General features: G+C 42.6%; 1 protein-coding gene across 3 annotated transcripts; it reads left to right on the top strand.

Moving 5' to 3' along the window:
- The first annotated feature begins 652 nt into the window (after nt 1-652).
- LOC102053230 (biotin-dependent 3-methylcrotonyl-coenzyme A carboxylase beta1 subunit-like) lies at nt 653-14,299 on the top strand. Of its 3 annotated transcripts, XM_055724645.1 has the most exons (13): nt 653-976; nt 1,413-1,793; nt 3,415-3,611; nt 4,736-4,914; nt 5,840-5,920; nt 6,355-6,533; nt 8,001-8,193; nt 9,219-9,310; nt 10,204-10,360; nt 11,113-11,235; nt 11,832-11,980; nt 12,466-12,547; nt 14,094-14,299. In XM_055724645.1, the coding sequence occupies exons 2-13, from the start codon at nt 1,417-1,419 to the stop codon at nt 14,175-14,177; spliced, it is 1,893 nt and encodes a 630-aa protein (XP_055580620.1). In that variant the 5' UTR covers nt 653-976; nt 1,413-1,416; the 3' UTR covers nt 14,178-14,299. The 3 variants fall into 3 exon arrangements, 2 of the variants coding, with proteins under 2 accessions (XP_055580620.1, XP_005438325.3); XR_008734737.1 differs by lacking the exon at nt 653-976 and having other exon boundaries at nt 1,081-1,793; nt 12,146-12,547; nt 14,094-14,214; XM_005438268.4 differs by lacking the exon at nt 653-976 and having other exon boundaries at nt 1,081-1,793.
- Nucleotides 14,300-14,301: the final 2 nt, after the last annotated feature.

Here is a 14,301-nt window from a genome sequence, read left to right on the forward strand (position 1 = left end):
GACTGCAAGTGCCCAGCAGCATTTTCTGTAAGACATGGAATGTGCTGCATGTAAAGGATGTTGAAAAGGAGACATTTTGTGGCCATCCTGCATTTAACGGCAAGCAAAGCACCGCGGCATTATTTCTGAGCCTTAAGTCGGGGCTGTAACATTCTCTATTACCCAACAACATGTAATTTACAAATCAAACACATATGCTGGGTATATAATCACACTTATTTCCCAGAGCAGCCAATCCCTTAGCTCCCCGTGTTGTTTTTGTAATGTTTACCCTTCTGAGGCAAAGTTACTGGTTTTGCAGCATTACCTGCACCCCCTCGAGGGCCCGGGTCCCCCCATCCCTGAGGGCCCAGGCTCCCCGCCTCCGAGGGCCTTGGCCTCCCTGAGGGGCTGAGTTCCTCACTGCATGCTCGGGTGCCCCCCTCAAGGGCCTAGGCCTCTCCTGTGGGCCCAGCTGCTCCCACAAGGGGCCGGGCCTCTCCTAAGGGCCCGGGTGCCCCCCTGAGGGCCCAGGCACCCCCCCAATCCCTGAGGGCTCAGGTGCCGCCCCCCCTCCAAGGGCCTTGGCCTCCCTGAGGAGCGAAGTTCCGCCCCCCCGCGGGCTCGGGTGCCCCCCGCCAGGGCCTAGGACTCCCCTGAGGGCCCGGCTGCCCCCCTGAGAGCCTGGCTGCCCGCCCGAGGGCCCGGGTCGCCCTCTGAGGGCCTGGGCCCGGCGTCCACCGTGCCGAAGGGGGCAGAGGCGCCCGGAGGAGCGACCCGGGAGGGGCCCCAGCCGGCAGCACCCAAGCCGGGGCATCGCAAAGCAGGCACCCGGGACCGGGTGGCGCCCAAGCCAGCACGTCCCCTCGGGCAGACAGGGGAGCCGGCAGCCGGCCAGGCCCCGGGGCAGAGGACAACCAGGGGCGGGCCGCCGTGCGGGTGGCGGGGCCGCCCCGAGAGGCGGGCCGGAGCGGAAGGTTCGGCGGCGGCTGCCCGAGTAAGGGTCGGCGGGGGCGCGGGGCAGGCCGCGGCGAGAGGAGCGGAGCGGGGAGAGCAGGCGGCGGGCGGGCAGGCCGAGCCCGGGGAACCCCGCCGGGGGGCCGCGCAGGCCGAGCCCGGAGAACCCCGCCGGGGGGCCGCCGCTCCGCGCTGAGGGACGCCTGGGCCCGCCTCCTGCAGGCCCCGCTGCCGGCGGCTCCCGTGCCCCGAGCCCTGCTCGGCCTCAGGCCGGGGCTGCCCTCCGGGGGCGGGCGGGAACTGGCGGCCTCCCCTCCCCTCCCCTCCCCTCCCCTCCCAGCCTGAGGCGGGTGTGCTGTCTGCTTGGCCTAGCCCGCCCGGCGCACCTAAGTTCCATTATTTTGGTGGGGTTTTTTTTGTGGGTTGGTTTTGTTTTTTTTTCGATAAATGATGTTTCTTCTCCTTTCGGTCCTTAGGGTCATGTGGAACAGGACCACCGTGTGCTCCCGCGGCAGGCTGGCCCCCAGCACCTCCTGCCCACTGCTGCCCAGCACCCTGCACCGTGTGTTCCACAGGGAGCGCCAGGACCTGTGCCATGGCAGGGGGCCGGTGAGCCCCCTGTGCCGTGGCCATGGCCCAGTGAGCCCCCTGTGCCATAGTGAGGGGCCAGCGAGCCCCCTGTGCGATGGCCAGGGCCCAGGGAGGGCACCAGCCGCCCTGCCCTGCCGTTCGCTGAGCAGCAGAGCCAGGTCCCAGCAGGCTGCAAAGCGTTACCCGCTCTTGGATGGACGGATCCGGTCCGTGTTCCGGCATGTGTTTGAAGAAAATTTAAGAAACAGTGAGGCTGTGATTAAAAGGTAATGAACTGGGTTTGTGGGCTTTAAAAAATGCTGCTACTTGTGAGACGGTGTGAGAGTTACTTACCGCCACTTTTAGGAACTTATTAACATAGGAAGACTGCTAATTAAAAAGGCCAAAGATTAAAAAAATAAAAAGTTGTTTCGTTTTTTTATGCCTGACCCTTTTGAAGTTTCAGCTAGTTCCCTCACAGCTCTTTTCTCAGGTGGCTTCTCTGCAGAGCTGAATTTGACAAGGATCAGAGCTTAAACATTTCAGCCACCCCAAAGAGGTGCCTAAATGTTGACTGAAATGCCTAAATCTGGGTGCAGACTGTATTTCAAATAATGCCACATGACAATGTTTTGCATATCTTGCCAAGAAGTATTTTTTTCTAGACCTTCATAAAATTTGTTTCCTATTTCGTTTTGTATGTAAAGACATAAGTGGTGACTCACACATTTACAGATCCCTCCTGAAGGACTAGGTGACAGTTACTGCAATTAATCGTGATTCACTGATAAAAGCAGGAAAATGTATTTTATGCATTTCTCCCTAAAGATCAGATGGCAAAAATTGAAATGCCTTTGTTCAGAGGAACCATGCATGAGCTGGAAGCAAAGCTATGGAAAACACACTGTGCCCTCCTGTGGTGGCATTTACGACATTATTCAAAATGGTAAGCTTTTTCCTCCTGAGGTTTTTCAATCTCTACAGTCTGCAGGAATCCACAATAAGATAATGCAGTCACGTACACAGTGATGCATAAATAGTTATGCCCAACAGTATTTTTAGTTAAAGATGACACATCTTGGTGAAAAATGTTTTATTTGAAATACATGAAAAACCTGGTTTAAGACCAAAATTACTTGAGATACCACATTTGTTTACAGTTCTTTATCTGTAATTGATGCTGCCCTGACAATGACATTTGGTAATCACTTGCTCTCTTGATGATTGCAGTGACACTGCAGTAATCACTACTTATAAAGTAGATCTTCTGTGCTGTAGATTTAATAATTTATTCTACTACCAGTTACTGATTTTTGTCAGATAAACTTGTTGAAGGGAACTGAAGGAGGAAGCCCTTCACTGGATTCTTCTCTAGAGTAGTTGGAACACAGAGGTAGATGGCCATGCTGAATTAGGACTAGCAAATTATGATAGCCTTATTAATAGCTGCAAGTTTATAGGCTAATGTTGTAGGGCAGTATCTTGCAAAGTCTGCCCTGGTTGCTGGTGATCGGCCCCTTGTCAGTACTCCGCTCATGGGGTTGCTGCCAGAGATACACTGTGAAATACTGTGTGTTGAGTGTGTATGGGCAACACCCAGGGGGGATGTGGGTTTAATATGTCTTCTAGCTATGAACATAAACTACAGATATGTATATTATTTCACTCTTTTCTTGTCTTTATTAGACAATTTTACAATAACGAGACTAAAATGCTTGCTTTAAATAACATACCTGTGCTTTTTGTTACACTTTATGAGAAACAATAGTCTGAAAAGGGGATTCCATCTCCATTTACGTACCATTTTTGTGAAAGCTGTGCAATACGTTTAAGTACTGTGTTCAGTCTGCTAAAGGGTAGCTTGTAAAGGCCGGTTTTCATGAATTGAAACTTTGTTTTTTAAATCAGATACTCAGAGTTGCTAGAGATGCTCAGTAAAGGAGGGGGAGAAAATGCGATCTTGCGTCATACTCAGAGAAACAAGAAGCTGTTTGTTCGTGAACGCCTGAAGTTGCTACTTGATGATGAGTCTTTTCTTGAGCTGTCTCCGCTGGCAGGCCTCAATATGCCATATGGTGACATCCCTGCTGCTGGGTGCCTTACTGGTAATGGCTAGCAAACGTCATGTTAGATGTAATGGGAAGCTGATGAAGTTAGTTTGTTTGTTTCATTGCTCATATCTTTAAATATGATTCATATTAGATCTAAAGATGGATATGGGTTGAGGGTATTGTTTTGAGCAACCCATGCTGAAGACGCAGCCCAGGAGGAGGAAGGGTTTTGAACCAATGTGATCTTTAATGTAATGTGAGAGAGGCTGTTTTTGGGTGCAGGGGTGAGTAGGTGGTTGTAGGCAGTGTATATTAGTTGTATTCTGTATGTGCTGCACACCTTCCCAGAGTAGCCAGCCTTGCTCCCTGAAGGTGAGGTGTTTGCCCTTACTGGGAAGGGAGAAAGGATGCATGTGATAAGGTTTGTGGAGTATTTTAGTATCTTAAGAATGTGCTTTCCTACAAAAAGTGGACATCAGTCTATCCAGTAGCAGCTCCCAACATGGAAGAGTTCAGCCACTGCTGCATTATTTTTCTATGATTTTTGCTGGGAAATCTGGGAGAAACCTTTAAAGAAAAAGAAGTTATTTAATTTCTTCTAGATTTAGTAATTTATTCTACGTATCAGTTACTGATTTTTTCTCAAAAAATTTAGGATGATTTGTTGAAATAGCTGCTGTCTGTTAAATGAAAGGGGACCAAGTTACTGTGAGGCACAGGAGCTGTAACATTTATTTTGTAGTATTTTTTCAAGTATTTTCATTGCATTTTGAAGAGCAGTTCAGGTTTAAAAAGTAACTAGAAGAACAGAGTATGAAATTCTATCTTTTGTCACATATTGTTACATTTTCTAGTTTTATATAGGTAATTTTTAATCAACTTCCCGTTATCTCAAGTGTTGGAAGTCAAACTATGTATTTTTTTTTTTGTCTTACATTGTCACCAGGAGTAAGCTTGTTTCAAGTTCTGTCGTTTAGGTATTTTTTAAATGTCATTGGCTTTCAGCTTGCTATTCCAGAGAAGAGCTATAGATTTCTTCCCTCTGTGGTATTTGCAACTTAATTTGCAGCTTCTTGATATAGTATTACCGAAAGAACATCCTAGCTATAATTTGGCCGCCTTGTTTAATCGGTGGTATTTTAGAGAGTCCTGATAAATATCTGTGGTACCATTTACAGGAATTGGCAAAATCTGTGGGGTCTGGTGTGTCTTCATGGCAAATGATGCAACTGTAAAAGGAGGCACTATTTATCCGATTGGAGTGAAGAAACAATTAAGAGCCCAAGAAATAGCCATGCAGAACAGGCTGTTATCCGTGTACCTTGTTGACAGTGGGGGAGCATTCCTGCCACTACAGGTAATATTGGGACCACTTCATAGAAGAAGATACCTATATTTATCTTAATCATATTAATATTTAGCAATAAACCTCAGATTTATGTTGTGTTTTCTTGGCTTGGCTGACTTTTGTTGTCTGTCATACTTGAGTTTTGTCCAAAAATCAGAGTCCAGGAGATTATTTGAAGATTTATAACAGCACTGACCACTTTTGCATTTAATCACATTTTAGAAACTTGAACATCAGTGGGGGAGCAAAAGTACTGACCAAGGATGGGCATTCCTCAGCATGCCAAAATGCTTCTGTGTCTTTAATAAATTAGTATGTTTTTTGAGGTTTCTGTTTTCAACTTCAGAATCTATAAAATTACTCTGTATTTTATTGTAATGGTTGTGATAGTAATGCAGTAACCTCCATGGCCTTTAACAATGTAGTTTTTGAAATTCTTACTGTAAAAGGAGAATTTGCACAGGTTACTGTCCAATGTACGGAGATCATATTATCAAAGAGACTGTAGTTGTTCTCTCTCCACACTGAAAGCAAATTCATAGAAAAAAGTTTTAGTTTTTGATACAATTCCTTATGTCAGCTAAGTAAAAAGGGAAGCTGTGCTGAAGTCATTTCACAGGTGAAGTATGAACATGAGCTTCCCCTGCTCTGTGTTTACAGTCTCAGTTTGTGTAGAATAAATTGGTTTCACAAAAAAATTTATGAAATTTACCTCTGCTTTCGAAACACAGGGGTATTTCTGTGGAATTGCACAATGTATAAGGGGAATAAATACCATAGCAGACGCTGTATATGGGAGTTTTAGGTATGATTGTTAGTGGTGACCTTCCCAGAGTGGGTTGCAGTGTGTTTGTGAATGGAGTGAAGAGGAAGTGTTGGCTTTTGTAGTTAATTTAATACTGAAAGTCACTTTGTCTTTTCTCTGCAATGTCAGTCAGAGCTGTTTCCTGACAAGTTGCACGGTGGCAGAGTTTTCTACAATGAAGCAATCATGTCTGCCATGAGAATCCCTCAGGTACAGTGTCATTTGGAGTACAAGTAAGTGTAGTATATGCGATCCATAGAGTTCTGAAAACAGTTTTGTTCTGATACAGATCCTAGGAACAACTCGCGAACATGCATAACATTTCCTGAAGCTCACTTTTGCTATTTGTGGGGCAGGGAGATTCAAATAGTATGTCATATAACAGAATACTTTGGCCTTAAGGATCTAAGTGTTTACCGACTGATCATGATGGAAAAGCATCACATCACCAGGTTATTTCATAGTACACATTGAACTCTCTCAAAACAAGCATTGTTGTTCATGCTGGTATTTATATCTCTGGTTCATTGTTCCCTGAGCTGCGGTTTAGTCTTTGGGATGTTTCTGAAATAAACCTAATGGTTTTGCCTTCCCATTCTCTTCTCTCCAGCATCTTGATTTGTTTTGGTTTCTGTGTCCTTCAGGTGGCAGTGGTGTGCGGCCCCTGTGTAGCTGGAGGGGCCTATGTTCCAACCATGGCAGAAGAAGCTGTGATTATCGATAAAATCGGTACGCTCTTCCTTGCTGGTCCACCTCTGGTAAAAGCTGCTACAGGAGAATATGTCTCTCCCGAGGACCTAGGAGGAGCCAAACTTCACACTGAGTACGTGAAATAATTCTCAGTAATAGTAGAGAGTTCAGCATACTTAGCTTTAAAGAAATTGTCATTTTATTTTAAATTAGTGTTACTGAAGCTGCTCCAGTGACAGGACACAATATTGTCCTCACGGACTGAAAAACACATAGTGAAAAAAAACATGGTAGAAATTATGCATGAATTATTACAAAACTTGGTTGTATGCAGTTATATACGTGGGAGTGTCATGGGGCTAGATATAACTCTTTGAAATGAAAAAGGTAACATGGCAATGTAATTTCAGCTTTACCACTGAAGGAACTTTCCACTTCCATTGTGTATATATATAAACACACGCTGTGATAGAAATCTCCCATAAGTACAGAGGTCAGGATTGGGGCCAAAAGTGGAACCTGTTATTACACTGTTTTCCTTCTCTAGTATGGGTTTTGTGTTAGATCAGCCAAATGGAAGTAAAATTAAGTGTTGTAACAGGGTGAAGCTGGGACTGGAGAAGTCTGGTTTTGGTTCCCTGTTCCTTCCGCATACTTTCTGAACAACTTCAGGCAAGTCAGTTCCTCTGTGCCTTAGAGGGACCAGTTATAGAAGAGGGATGGTATCACTTCTTATCCTGATGTAAACATTGTCAGTATACATATATTAAAAAAATAATTGGGAGTGTTCAGATACTGTGATGGGAAAATGCATAAGATATTCTTTTTTCTTCCCTAAACTGAGGGGAGAGGTGGTATGACTTCTTTCCATTTGTCTTGCCTGCTTCTAAAGACACGAGACTAACTCACCGCAGAGAAGCATCTGAATGCTTGTATAAGTACCTGAAGCAAAGAAGAAAAATGGAAAGCCTGCCTGCCGCTGCCATTAATGAGGGCTTCATAGCAGGAGATGAGCAAACAGGAAATAAACCTGATAGCAGCCATCTAGCCAGGTCTTTAATGCTGTTTTTCTATGTCAGAGCTTTCTGTAGTTCAAATAGTTATTCCCTTCTAAACAGGGAAAAAAAGGTGGCTTTACTTCTTTGTTCTTGGCATTCTGTGCTGCAAAACCAGGTTCCGTACCTTTCTCGCAAAACCAAATACCGGCATGACAGTCAGGTGACTGTTAGGTGTAACACTGTCCTCTTTATATCCGAGCGGGAAGTGCTTATTTTGGAATGATTTTTAAAGTTTGTTTTCCCTTTATTATATCACTTGCAACAACATCATCATGAAAATAAATTCAAAGGTCTTTCTTTAATGTAGATAAACACGTAAGTCACAAAGAAGAACTTCTACTTACTGTGAATTTGTTTTGGACTTGGACTGCCCAGAAATTCCACTGCGTTGTGTTCAGCTCATTCACACAACAAAATCACACAATATTTTCAGGGAGTTGGCGAGTCACAGTATGGATTAAGGTCTTTCCTTTAGTTTGGGTTTTCTGTCAGAGTTCAGGTTTGATTAGTTCAGCACTGATTAATGTCACTTTCTCTCCTAGAGTCAGTGGCTGTAGTGATCATTTTGCGTCTTCAGAAAAGGAAGCCTATGAATGTATTCGAAATGTTATCTCTACATTAAATTATGATCCGCTGCCAGAGGAGATCACAGAGCATGACAATCCTCTGTATAGTCCTGATGAGCTCTTGGGGCTGGCACCGCGAGATTATAGGTGTACTCTTCCTGTGAAACTGGTAAGGTGACAGATGCGGTGTTCCTTCGTCCTTTTGGTCTGCTCTACCCGTCAGCTCCAGACAAACAGCGTTCTCTCTTGGAGAATCCTGAAGTACCTGAGAGATTCCATTTTATTACCGAATAAGTTGCCAAACTGTCTTGAATCTGCAACAAAGCAGAATGGCAACAGTTCTGTAGAATTACAGAAAATATTAAGGCTGAAAACCTGCTAGAGATAATTACAGATTATGGCAGTTGATCTCCATCTGTTTCCATGCACTGTTTAAGATGCTGATATGTCAGTATGTCTTGTACTGTGTTGGCTGCCTTGAGAATGTTACACCCTTTAGTCTCCTCTTTTCCTCTCCCCCCTGCTTTTTTTGTTTCCCACCCCCCACCCCCCCCACCGCAAGCAGTCAAGCCTCCGTCTTGTAGTGTAAATGCCTAATGAAAATAGTGACTGAAAAAACAACAAAGCTTAAATTAAGCTTGTTTGAAGTTGGGACAGATGCTAATACATAAGCAGAGACATGCAGAGCTGCCCACGCTATTTTCATTGTGGTGTTCTAGAAGAGATTTAGTTTCCAAGGATGTGAATCCAGTATCTTTTCCAGGGGTAGATTCCCACAGTTAAGCAGATTGACTGTAATAAGCAGCGTAGCTTTGAAGGCAGCTTTTAAAATGTGTTTGAAAAAAGGATGAGCAATGTGCAACTGTTTCTTATGCACACAAACCATAACTGCACACACTGGGTTTGTTACAACATTGTTATGCACGTGAATGACTGTGCTCCGTAACACCAGAATTATTTCGGAGTTGAACTTTGGCTCAAAACATATGGCTGGTAATCAAATGTAAACAAAATTTCGATGTTTTAGGCGTATTGAGTATTTCGTAGAGTGTAAGACATAAAAGGGCCTTCTATGCTCATGTAGGTTGACTTCTTGCATGATACAGGTCTACTATATGAACCAAGCATATCTTTTAGCAGAACTATCCCATTTCACTTAAATATCTTTAGTAAAGACTGCCTATTTCTTTACAGATTCTGAGCCGTCTGATGGATGGAAGCAGATTCCAGGAATTTAAGGCTAATTATGGAACAACATTAGTGACAGGATTTGGCCACGTGGAAGGGTAATTTCACTATCACTACGGATGTATTTGTCTAAATAGCTTTCATATCATCATCAGGTTTTACAGTATTCCAATAACAATGTTTGTGAAGCTCTGAGTCAGTCAACTGATGATAAAATACTTCTAGAAAGCCTGATCTTCTGCCCCTGAGCTCTGAATACACCATGTCTCAGGCCAGTAGCAGCAGAGAGTGATTACAAATGAATGGTTTTCAGGACTTCCTCAGATGATTTGTTTGTTCACAAAAACTACTAGCCAGGTATTTGGAACATTGAAGTCTCAGCAGGTTCCTTAATAAATAAGAAACAGCATCTTTAAAAGTGTTCCTTCCCAAACTGACTTGAAAGCTATCGTCCCTTCTCGCATGTGATGGAGATGGGATGGACCTTGTGTAATGCAGATCAGACTGTATTATGAAGACATTCATGAAGCATACAACGCTCCAGTCAAATCATATTAGGAAAAAAAAGGTAGCAAAATACATATTTTCCAGCCTCTTTAGGTTGAAAGCGATAACTTTTCGGATTGACTGTTACATTATCTGTTAGAGGAATTGAGAGTCCTGGCACCTTGTGTGTTGTCTTGCAGTGTAAACTCTGGCAGGTCATCTACAGCTTTACCTGCCCTCTGGGTATTGGTCTGTGTTCATACTTGCATGCTTTATGTATCAGGAGTGCTGTAAGTCTTCTTGTTTGTTAGGTTGGGGGGGGGCCTTGGATGAAATGACACGCATACGTGCATCCTTTTACATTCCCAACTTCTGTAAAGAGCGTATCTGTGTGTATGTGTGCGCGCGCAGGGATATTTATGTTTCCATGCTTCAGAACATTATGAGCTACAGTTTCATAACTTCTAGGGTTCACAAGTGAAAATGTTCATGTCTTGTTTTGTAGGCACTTGGTGGGGATTGTAGCTAACAACGGGGAGCTGTCTCATGATGCTTCTCTCAAGGGTAGCCATTTCGTACAGCTGTGCAGCCAGCGGAGCATTCCAATCCTCTTTTTCCAAAATACTGCCCCGCCTACAGCAGAGCCAACCAGCATCTCACAGGTATGGCACTTTTAGTTCAATATGCTTACTTCGAGCAATTCCTAGCTTCTTGTGTTTAAGGTTACATTTTGAAAAGTACTAATTGCTAGGAAATCTTTTTTTAAAGCACTCTTGATGGTTTAATCATGAAGCTTCATAATTACTTTGTTCTTAAATCTTTCCATTAGCATTCTCTCTTTATTCCAATTTTAAGCAGGCCTGTATGCTTATCTAAAATGGTACTGTCCAGCTGGCAACACAAGCTGTAAAACTTGGAATTTATAGTGCTTTTTACATTGAAATACAGCCTACTGACTCTTCTGATGCCGCTGTGCTCCACAAAAAAATAGGTATTTCTCTTTTCTAAAGGTGAAGGCAGTGAGGTACAGTATGCTTTGTCCTGCGCTGCAGAGAGCCTTATTGTAGAGCCTATGTTCAGTTCCGATCTGTTTTCTGCAGTCCTGTTCCTCCCAGCTGTCACCAGCACTTAAGACAAAGCCTGGCATAATTGTGTTGTATCTGAGCTTTGCTTATACCTGGGAGAGCTAGGGTTGCTCAGTATGTGCGCACTGGTTATAACTGTTTTGCTGATTTACATTGTAAAATAAGTGCATAATGGGCTATGGTAGTTAATGATGCTGTCATACTGTTGTGGAAGAAATGATCATACAGAATTGTAAAGAAATAAACGTTTTAGAATTACAAATTTGGTGGGAGCAGAGAGAATCTAAAAGAAAGACTTAAAGGATCTAAACTCTTTATTTTCATTTCAGGCAGAGGCTCACTCCAACAGATTAAAAGCCCAGGCCTCCATGATGGCTGCTGTTGCTTGTTCTGCTGTTCCCAAAATAACCGTTGTCATTGGCGGCTGTTATGGGAGCGAAAGTTACGTGATGGTACGGGTGGCATAAATCTCATGGGTTTGGTAACAGGCTTTCTACACTGTAGCAAGGTTTCACAGCACTTCATTTTTAAAACAAAGTTGGCTGTTGTGACAAACATTTAACTTAATCTTAAAGTAAGAAAAGCATCATGAGATGTGATTATGAAAATTTGGTCTGAATCTAAGAACCTAGAGCCAGGTCTCAAAAACAGATTATCTGAAAATGTCCCTTCTTGGGAGCCAGTCCTGCCTTTTTCTCAGCACAGGTTTTCAGTGATCAAGGAGCATGTCTCCTTTAGCTGTTACTGTGTGCGCTGTTCAGGCTGCTAGTAAGTGCAACAGGGCTCTTTGTTTGCTTGGGATTAAACATATAAGTGCTTGGAGGAAAAACTGAATTAATAGAATAGCAATAGTGAAGGCAGCGGGGATTGTGATGGCTGCTACCACAGGATGCCTGTCCTGATACAGGAGCTGTAGCTGTGATAGTAAAGGACACGGTAAATGCTTTACAATTTAAACTGTATTACATTCTGCCTTGAACTGTGTCATCTACAGCCATCTTTTTGTGATTAATTTTAATGAGTTTGTACTGTGCATTGCTTTTTGTAGTGTGGGAGATCGTTCAGTCCAAACTTTCTGTTCTTGTGGCCTAATGCAAGAGTTGCTCTTATGGATTCAAGACATTTCTCCACAGTCCCACAAGCTGGGGACAGTGACTGTACAGGAGATGAATCAGAGCTAAAACAACTGAAGAAAAAGTAAGGACATCAAATGTAAACCCTTGCAGTTACACTGGGATTTAATATAGTTAAATTACCTACTTCTGTTCATCTTACTGATCAACACATCCCAAACAAATAAAGCAAATGTGAATCTAATGAAAAATATTTTAAATTTCTATGTAATTCTATGTCTGCTCTTAGGATCTTCCTAAGGAAACACAAACGTTTGACTGACTTAAAAAAACAAGCAACCCCCCCTGAAACCATACAACCCCAAATCAAGATATTCTGCTGTATGTGAAACTGGCCATCACCTGAATGTGGAAGATGGTCTGCACTGCAGAACGATCGGAACTGTTATGTATCATTTGCTGGATTCTAACAGATTTTAACAGTAGTACTGCACATTTACTTGAGATTGAAGTATATTCCTTTTTCATCTATGATTTTGTTTTACTGGCCTGATGTTTTTTATTACATTTTTGTGCTTTTAAGCTTGTTTAATTCTCTGCCTTCTCCAGGCTAGAGGAAGAAAGCAGTGCATTTTACTCCTCTGCCAGACTCTGGGATGATGGTGTAATTCTACCTCAAAATACTAGAAAGGTAGGACATTTTTCCTTACAGTACATTTTATTCTCGCATCTCAAAAGGATCTTACGGTGAGTGTGTAAGCCTGTGACTCACTCAAGGTCAGCAGCATGCTGATTCCCAGAACTGGGTCTCCCACTTCTCACTCCATTTTCTGTGGAATTTTGTTTTGTAATTCTTATCCTTTCCCCATGAGTCTATCCCAAAAGTTTCTGTTGAATTCTGGTTACTTGAGTAGACAGTTTCCTCGTTGAACCTCTTAACTGACTTTACCATTTGATTCTATTTTGGTCTTGCATAATCACTTGTATCTTCACTCTTTTAAGTTCAAGCTCTTCACTGTTCACATGGTTTCCATTTTGTCCTAGGATGTGTCTTTTTGTGACCTCTTCCTGCTTGTAATCTGCTGCTTACATTTGGGATGCCCCTCCCCTTTTAATTTATGTTTTAAAGCTGGCAGACATCCACTTCATTAGATTTTTCTTCTGAAAGCTTCTGCCTTTGCTCTTCTGTCTTTCCTTGTTAGATTATTAGCAATACTTAAAATGTTCTTTGCACTTCTGAAGCTTGTTTACTTAAGCTCACAAATACAGCCTGCTGTCAATGAATCCCTCTAAATATGGTACACATTTGTGGTAGAGTAGATGTTAAATATTTTCAGTGGTGTTTATGGGAACTTTGATAATGGGAGAGCACCGAGAATTATTTTCTAGCACTACAGCCCTGAGACTACCAATCTCTAGGAGCTACACATGAAAAGAAAATATGTGATAGTTGAAATGAGTCATTGTTACTCTCAGGTAATTTCTACGGGCAAGCCACAATTCCTGTTTGCATGTGTAGCTGTTTTTTGGGGTTTTTTTTGTTTGTTTTTTTTGTGGTTTTTTTCTTTATATACAATATAATTTTGCTACTTTTTCCCAGTTCTGGCTGCTAATAGATAGAATTTATGTTTAGCTTTGTCTGAACTGACAGCCTGTGCTCATTCAGATCCTTAAATGTGCTTTTTTTTACAAGCAGGCTTTTAACAAGCAGTGTGTGCTCCAGTAGCAGTGGAACATGGAGAATTATCTTGTTTTTAGAGACCAAACCCAGTTCTTTATTTTCAGTCCCTGTTGTCACAAGACACCGAGAAAGATGACTTCTTAGAAAAAGATGAATCTGGAAGAGTAGGATGTTTTGCTAATTTTTTGATATGTGATTGGGAATTGTAGGAGCATAGCTACGTAATAACAGAAACGGATTGTCACATAATATATTTTCATTGGCGTTTTACAGCAAAAGAGCATCCCAGTGTTCCAAAAGCAATTTTCTTGTCACCACAGTGCTGTAGTGGTGTCTGTACGCGATGAGGGCTTTTCTTCCTTTACTTTCCCCCCCCCAGTGGTACGTTACACTGATACCTGTTTCCCCCAATGCTGTATCCAACTTCATCTTAAATGTTCACTGTTTTGAAAAGAGTAAGAACAAATGCATTACTGAATGAGGGCATAACTAGTAAGTTCTACTAAATTTTTGTTTTAGAGGTTCATTGCTTATATTGGTTTTTGTTTTTAATTAGGTAATTGCACAGTGCTTAGAGATTATGGAGCAGCAGAAGTACCAGGTCGTATCTCCGTGGCAATATCCTGTCATCAGAGTGTAACTGCAGCCATTTTCAAATAATCAGCCTTTTAAAGTTAGCACCATGTACGAGGAGTCTTTAATGTAAATGATTTTCTAATTCTTCGATACCATTAATAAAAATGTTAAACCATTGCAGACCAACA

This window comes from Falco cherrug, chromosome 12 (assembly GCF_023634085.1).
Source record: "Falco cherrug isolate bFalChe1 chromosome 12, bFalChe1.pri, whole genome shotgun sequence".
Lineage (NCBI taxonomy): Eukaryota > Metazoa > Chordata > Aves > Falconiformes > Falconidae > Falco > Falco cherrug.